The following is an 8863-nucleotide window of genomic DNA, read 5'->3' on the forward strand; positions in this document are numbered from 1 at the left end:
TGTGCCCTTTCTTTTCTCACATTAGAAAGCTTCAAGTGATCCAAATCTCTTAAAAGATAAAGATCATTGGATTGCAATATTGATTTAGGCTTAACAGTCTTTTGTTGCCCAATCACATACTTTATAACCACATTATTCTGGAAAGGATAAATTAACCACTCACTAACATTCACAACAGGAAGAACTTCTTGATCATCTTGTTCAATATTTTCATGTATAACATTCATCAATGCTTTTTCTTCATCGGTTTGAACTTCTTTTAGAATCCTGATGGCGTGTATTTGGTACTGACACAGAATACTAAAAGACATAACAGACTGAATATTATCCACGTGGATTAAGGAGAGATCGCCAAGAACAAACTCATACTTATTCAAATCGGTTGAAAATTTCCAGTTAACAATGGTGGCCATGGTTGAAGAAATTGAAAAAAAGATTGGTATTGATTGAAGAAGTTATGGTCTGTATGTTGATCTTCCAAATTGATTTTATTAATCATAACTAGGAACGGCGGTTGTGTTGATTTAAGAAGACTCATGATTAATCCTATATTTTTCAAACTATTTATGAACATAAAACCTTTTTTTTATCTAGTAAATTGATAATTTAGATAATGTATATCAAATATATTCGGATATAAACTATAACTAGGGGGTTTACCCGCGCTTCGCGACGCGGGCGTGAAATTATCAGATTATATTACATATCCCAACATCAATTGTTTGTAATCGAATTTTGCAAGTCCACTAACTCCAACAGACAGTGTGTTTTTTAATCTCACCACCATTTAATGTTGCCTTTTAAGACCTGCTAATATACTATCTTTTCTTTAAAGCAATAAGCATTACTACAAATTAGTAATACTACCATATCTTAAGAGCAATCAATGGCATGTTTGACCGAATAACAATTTTTTCCACTACAATTTCTTTTTGCTTTTTTTTAGTGCCATAAGCCCTACTTCAACTATCAATTTGTATCATTAGTAAAAGGAAAGTAACTAAACTTGCTGAAACTATTGATCAACTTCTTTGAGTAACCGGTCAAGAACCAATTTTATTCTAGATGTACTATGTGAACATTTCCTGAACGCCAACCAAGAAGTTTTGCCAATACAACTCAAACAAATCTAAGCACTAAACACCAAACCAAAAAACAACTCATACAAAGCAACTTACAATGAAAAAGGAAAAAATTTCTAACAAATTGCAATGCGAACGCGTTCAGAGAAACAAACAAACTGCAATGAAAATTACAACATACACATAAGTGCATACAACAAACACACAACCACCTCTCAAACAAAGCTAGGCTTGTCATCCCTGAGTTATATGGCTAAGGAGGCTTAGATAACTCAAGAGGTATCATCATCAGTGTTTTAAAAACCGGTTCAAACCGCCCGGTTGAACCGGTTAAACTGGATTTCACATAGTAAGCCGGTATTTTGAGTACGGTATTTTTGACCGGTTGGCTAGAAATTATACCGGCGGTTTTTGTCTAAAAATACCGGTTTTTACCGGCAAGCCGGTTTTAAGCCCGAGATTTTTTTTTATATTTGCGGCCCATATATTTTCAAAATTACTTTTAACCCAACAATTAGCATTCAAACATGTAAACTTTAGAACTATTTTTAAAAAATTGAGTGCTTTTACATTATATTTTTAATATGGATTATCTTTTGGATTATTTTTTGTTATAGGATTCATTTAGTTTTGCGTTATTTTTGGATTGAAGTTACATTTATAAGAAATTATAAGGTAAACTATTCAACCAGTTGAACCTCCCGGTTTAACCGGGTTCAACCGGTTGTACCATTTTTTAGTCTAATCCGGTACAAGTAAAATACCGGTTTTTAAAACATTAATCATCATAGCCTTAAACATGCAAAATCGTCGCTATAGATAGTCAGCACCACCGACAATGGCAACTTAATGTTCTAAGTCAATAACAGACAACAACATAAGGCAACACCCATCTAATTTAATTCCACCGTCGCCATAGGAAGCCGGAGCCGCCGACAACGGCAAGTCACAATTTTATCATCATCCACTAAAACCAAGAGGCTCTAGTCAAACCAAAAGGTTAAAAGTTGAAAACACAAAATACACAAAGGTCGATGAACATGCAATGGCCGGAGTGGCCAATTCAAAACCTCTTCCGCCATAGACGGATACCAACAGCTTAAATCCGTCACCGCCATAGACGGCCAGAGCCGCCGGCAACAACAGAAAACGGTCACGTTTTTACACATATTCAAAGCCATCGGCTCCATAGACGGAAACCAACGGACTCAAAGCCGCCACCGCCAAGGACGGCCGGAACCGCCGGCAATGGCAAGCCAATGACCATCTGTAGTTTCTCTCTCAAGTCTTCCACGGCAGAGATAGACACTCGCCGGAAAAAGAGTGATGATAGAGAGCTTTTAGAGAGAGAAACTTGAATGTAACAAAGAGAGGTGAGAGGCAAGTGAAAGATAAGTGAGATGGATATGAGAGAGAGAGAGAGATAACAGAATACGTATCATAAAACGTGTCACCAATTTTATGCATATAAGACTTGTAACCTTAGCATTAAAGATAATAGTAGTAGAATAGTATCCAAATGTGAGTGTCCATAAACTTTCAATTTAATATATATATATATATATATATATATATATATATATATATATATATATATGTATAACCTGTTTAAAAGTTTTAAAACTTAAATTTATAAAATATAAAACATATATAAGAAACATATAGAAATAGATACTATAATGAATGGAAAATTAGCATACAAACGTATATCTATAGTTAGAAAAAATAAAATAATACAATCCTTATATTGAAAAAAGTTAAATGTAATTAAAACATACAAACCTACACCAAAAAGTATTATCAAAAACTCATAGCAGGTTTCCAAATATTTCCTTATACACAACGTTTTTTTTGTTTCATTAATCAATTTGGATTCCTTATCTAATAAAACAATCTTAATACCTTCTCGAGTCTTAACTCTAGACAACGCAACATAAAGCTGGCCATGTGTAAAAACCGGGTCTTTTAAATATAATCCAACAAGCGCTAACGAATGTCCTTGACTTTTATTTATAGTCATTGCAAAACAAACAGATATAAGAAACTGTCTCCTCTTTAACTTGAATGGAAGCTTCTTATCAGATGGTGTAAGACTTATTTGGCTAATTAAAGTACGATATTAGTACCAGAAGCAACCTTAGATTCAATGACGTGTTTACCCAAACTAACAACTTGTAGTCGAGTTCCATTGCACAAATCTTTTTTCTGATTAATATTCCTTAGTAACATAATAGGAACTCCAACCTTAAGTAACAAACGATGATTTGGCACTCCAGACATCTTTATGCAATTAAGAAAATTAGGAGAGTACAACGTGGGATCAATATCCTCTGATACACTTTCAACCTCGTCGATACTATCTGAACTTAAGGATTCCATTTCTTGACCCGGAAAATATGCTAACATACGATCATTAATCACTTGAACCACCTCATTAAAGAAAGAAAGCAACGCTCGTTCTTGAAAGTAAGTAAGATCATTAAAACTTTCTAACATAGAAGGATAAACAAAGTCTACTAAATCAGACATAGGATCAATGGAATGTTTTATTATAAGATCATCTTGAATTGATATAGTTTCTTCACCATCATTCGGACCACCAAGATTACCATCACCAATATCCAACAACCAATTAGGGAATTGCTTAATCTTTAAAGTGTTTGACATTTTGTAGGTTCCCAGCCGGATCTACACAGGAGTATCTCGTAACACGAGGGTGCGGAATCCCCACGTAATACGATACGAGCGTAAGATATATAAAACGTTGAGACGATACGCTAACACACGTTACAATACTAATAAACACGTTTGTATTGCAACACTTCAACACGTGATCTCTAATCACAAACACGTTGTGTGAAAAACTTCATATTCTAAACAAGCCGAAGTTAGGCATATATAGGCCTCGACAACTTCGCCTAACAGACTAGGCGAAGTTGTCTTAACTTCGCTTGTCTAAAAGTTCGCTTACATTAGGCGAACTTGTGTGACACCATATCTAAAACCAAAACAAACAATCTAACACGATTACAGACACATACAAAACACTAGATACTGAACTACTGACATTATGCACCAACAGACTCCCCCTTGGCAGTAGCTTCATATCTCTATCTTCAATCACGTGTCTAGTAATCCCAAAATCTCGTGTCACCCATCTTCAAGCATGAACGCCCTGTCTGACACACAAAGACCACTCTCTGATACTTCTTGGCTTCATCTTTCCATGCAAGAATATAGAATATCTTCTTATCGTTTAGCACCTGCAAGTCAGCTTGAGACAAATTTACCAAGTGCATGGGATCATACACTCTCAGAATCTCTTGTTTGTCTTCATCTTCCATAACCGCTTCAGCTGTTTGACTATCAACGTACCACCACTTGAGATTCTTTAAGACATTATCTTCATCGGCACTTCTTTTAAACACCGAACCGGTTTATATTTCATTACCATCCAAGGTTTACCATCAGCTCGCATTCCTCTTTCCTTATCTTCAACCAGCTTCCCTTTCTGCGGCTTTAACAATTCAAACTTCTTCTCTTTCACACTTTCTTTCCACACAATCTTCCCAATTATTCTGGCCATATTATCATCATTTCTATTAATCAACCCCAATTTTGCCAAATCCTTCACCTCGCACTCAGGAAAGGTATTGAGAGATCTCAACATCCTCTTAAAATACTGAATCCCATCAAAGCGTTTAATCAAAAATAATCTCAACTGCTCATCATACAGCCAGCATATAATACCCTTCTTCGACTCAGCATACCCTCTGATATTGTAACTCTTCTTGAACATGGTTGGAACCGCTGGCTTCTTTGTCTTTACAAACCACTGAGTGTAGCCTTTTTTCCATCTCGACTGCTCTTCCCACTCAGACTCATCTAACACATCCATATCTTGACTCACATTTACTTTGTCAACGCCTGGAATATCATGTTCTACACTGTCATCCACAATCTCACCCTCTTCAATCTCACTATCGATCACAATCTGTTCACCTATCTTTTCAATCTCTTCAACAGGTAACACATCTTCATCACCCACATCATCATCACCCAACGTTTCCTCATCATCCACAACCACAACATCTTCACCACCTGATCCACCTGCTGTACCAGTTGACTCCCCCTGAGATGTGGAAGTCCCAAGAGTTTTTTCAGTTCTTGGCAACTCACCACCTACACCTTTCGATGCATTGGGATCATCGTCTCTATCATGACTTTTCTTTGTTCTCAACTCATCGCCCTTGCAGCTCGTATCCCCCTGAGATGCTAAGAACTGCTTTAGAGCATCAAAAAGTTTACCGTGTTCAACAAGGAGGAACGATTGGATCTGATTTTCTGCTACAAGGCGCTGGATAGCTTGTGTCTGGATTAGATTTATTCTCGACTGTTCAGCAACCACCCTTTCAAGAGCCGCTATCCTTTCAGAATCAGAAAAGGTAGCATCAAAATCAAAGCGCATGTGAGAAACGTCTTGAGCATAAGGTGGAGGTATTCCCAGACTGACTGGAATACCAGAAGCAGGCTGAATAGTAACCGCGGGTGGTATTGTGACAGATAACCCCGCAGTTGCAACCAATGTTGACTCAACAAATCTTGCAACCACCTCCGATAGAGTAACAGTAGGAGGTGGCAAGGAAACAATCTCCGGAGTCGAAAACTGAAACGTGGTTGGTGGAATACCAAATGATGATGACGTTGTCACCACTGGAACACTGGAGGTGATCGGTACTGTTACGGTCATCGAAACCGGAACCATGGTCATACCAGATAACGAGGGTGGAGAGAAACGAACCACCCTTGAGCTTTCACCAACTCCTGACCTCTCACCAGCTCTGACTTTCCTCGATCTTCGTATCAACTTGTCTAACTCCTCCTCATAGTCAGATTCACTGTCATCCGAGTCTCTCTTTCTCTTGCCATGTATTATTTCTTATCTGACCAGAATCTGTTGTGCTTCAGCAATATCATCAGTGGAGGAGTCAGAATCGGTTCTCTCAGAATCTGCTACAGACGTAGCTACCATCGAAACATTCACACCAGAAGCCTCAACTTCTGGGGCTTGAACCTCTGCAGCTGGATCAATCTGCTCCATATCAAAGAACCCTTGGCCACCAAAAGCAGCTTCAAGATCTACCTGTTCCTCTGGAGCTGCAACAAGATCAGCAGGCAAAGCTTGATGTACCACAGGTGGTGGTTGAGGAACATCAGCCTGTTGCGGTGCCGGGTCCCGAAATTCATATCCACGAGGAGCAATATAGGCAGGGTTCCCCAAATAACCAAACAATGGAGTTTGCCGCGGACGAAGCTTTGGTTTGCTACGTGCGCTTCACGACCTACATTGCGCAAAGATCCTCTTACTTACACTCTCAACATAACGGATGGGACGTCGTTGAGGTAGCGTAGGTGCTACATGATTCAAAATCATCTGTAAGAATTTGGGGTACATTAAAAATCTTTCACGAGCGACCGCGCGTCTCTGACGATCGATTTCATAAAACACCATCTGACTGAAGCTGTAGGGCTTGTTGTAAGTCAGGGCTGTCATAGCAGACTGCATCGTTGCCCCCATACCGTCAGTACCAGCTTTATGACCCGACATGCACACAATCATCACGTGCATCAGAAAACGCCACTGATCCAGCAAGAATCCCTTTCTCCTTTGAGTGTCACCCAAAGGACCCGAATAGCCCATACGTAAAAATGCACCATCTCTGAATGGAGCTGAAAAATCTGTAGAATCATCTCTAGTTTCAGTCCCAAACTGCAAAGCGACTCTGATCTGATCTGCTGAGAACTGCACCTCCTGATTGTTCACTGTGGCGCGCATAACCGGAGGCTCAACTCTACAGTCATATTCTACCGTTCAACAGAAATCTTCAATATTCGGTAGAGAAATGGGGAGAGTTGTAGTAATAGCGTAAAAAATACGTGAGCGAACTAGGAAGGAGATGATCTCGCGATAATCGTCGATACCACTAGCATCCGGATCCAAAGTAATATACATGTTGTGACCCGGAAAGAACTGTCGGTTGTTGTCACCACCTTCGTCACCACCAGCACCACCAGCTCCTGCAACAGCAGCCATATATGCACAACAAACGGTCTAAGTTAGAACATCGACAAAGCAGATCATAACTTCGCTTGGTACCATAAGCGAAGTTATGATAACATCTTATGTGCAGGCGAAGTTAACCATATGGCGAAGTTGAGTACAACTTCGCCTTAAACATAACTTCGCCTGATAACAAACTTGAACTTTTAAATTAAATAAGATTAGCAACAGGCGAAGTTATGCATAAGGCGAAGTTGAGTATAACTTCGCCCTAACCCTAACTTCGCCTGAGAACAACCAGACTAATTAATTAATTAATTAATTATGAACAGGCGAAGTTATGCCTAGGGCGAAGTTGAGAACAACTTCGCCTGATCTGAAACGGCGTAAAACAGAGGTCCGATCATGGTTTGTTTGGTGTTTTTGTGATTGAAAACATGAATAGATGTTACTATGGAGATCTAGACGATCAAATGAGTTACGAACACTTAGAAACAGACTGATTATCGGGTGTTTAAAGGGTTGCATGACCGAAGTCACAAATCGGACCAAAATGACTTCTGATTAACACCATTGACAAGAATTACATGTCATACCGAGCCTACACACCTTTAACACGGATTGGAAACAGATAATAACGAGGTTCGATTCGAGGATTAAGTTCGCCGAGGGTTAGGAGTGTATATAAGTTCGCTGAGTTTCTGATAATATGTAAAGGGTTTGACCAGGTTGACCTTTATCTATGTTTGAAAATACAAGGGCGAAGTTATTAACTTCGCCCCTGTGACAACTTCGCTGGTCAACAGATTATCTTTAACTTCGCTTAAGGTCAACCATGGTCAACTTCGCCTCTTTACAAGTTCGCCTATTTTAAATTACTAACAAACCTTATAAATTTGATCAAATTTCAACGGTCTTTTAAAATCCTCCGTTAAAGATTTAAACCTTATAATCAAAGAACCAAGTAACCAAGTTTTAAACCATAAAATGAAATTTGCAATGAAAATTTTAGAAATTAAATAAAACGGGATCAAATTTCAGTCTTGACGTGAGCCTGCATGTTTTAGAAAAGATTCGAACATGAATCATACTATTTAAGTGGCTGTCACATAGATCCATGTTCAGCGGTATTATGACATAAAGAAACAGGTTGTAATCAGGTATAAAACTTAGTATGGTTTTCATCGCTTCTGTGATACGGATTAGGTTCAATTAAGCTCAAAGTTTAGATGGACATCACATGAGAGATTGTGATGCCTCCTATCCATTCTCAAAGCGTATTTGGCTTTCCCCAAGTCACCCCGAATTGACCTCGATCCATAGTGTCTGATTAAACAGTAAATACATATCGATCTTTAGAGTCTTCTTCCCGTTCTCTTTCTTGCCTCTTGACTGATATTTGTAACAACATAAGCATCAGAAGGCTTAACAACATTTTTTTTAATACAGATATTAATACAGCTTCAAATAGTAGACGACCGCAAGTCCCGAATCTGGATCACTGCAGGTACTTGACACACCATCTTCTCGGGAATCAGAACACTCACGGGCTCGTGTATGACTGGGTAATCACTTTTCTGCCTATCATTCGGAAAGATGTATATGGAGACATGCACAACTCAGAATGATTCTCCACATTAAATCGAGGAGATTTAGTTTGTATCACTTCTACTTTTAAGCACCATATAAAGCTACCATAACTTACAATGGCTATTCTAGA

The 8863-nt window shown here is 38.6% G+C and overlaps 1 protein-coding gene across 1 annotated transcript; it reads right to left on the reverse strand.

Moving 5' to 3' along the window:
* Positions 1-3188: 3188 nt before the first annotated feature.
* Positions 3189-3749, reverse strand: LOC143601633 (uncharacterized). The gene has a single exon (XM_077078997.1). It carries the CDS (start codon positions 3747-3749, stop codon positions 3189-3191), a length of 561 nt encoding a protein of 186 aa, XP_076935112.1.
* Positions 3750-8863: the final 5114 nt, after the last annotated feature.

The sequence above is a fragment of the Bidens hawaiensis genome, unplaced genomic scaffold (assembly GCF_021521415.1).
Source record: "Bidens hawaiensis isolate Kalapana, Puna unplaced genomic scaffold, B.hawaiensis_p1.1 tig00056870_1, whole genome shotgun sequence".
Taxonomy (NCBI): Eukaryota; Viridiplantae; Streptophyta; class Magnoliopsida; order Asterales; family Asteraceae; genus Bidens; species Bidens hawaiensis.

What these genes read in the sequence shown, in the direction of transcription:
- LOC143601633 (XM_077078997.1), bottom strand. Translation starts at nt 3,749, where the DNA reads ATGTCAAACACTTTAAAGATTAAGCAATTCCCTAATTGGTTGTTGGAT.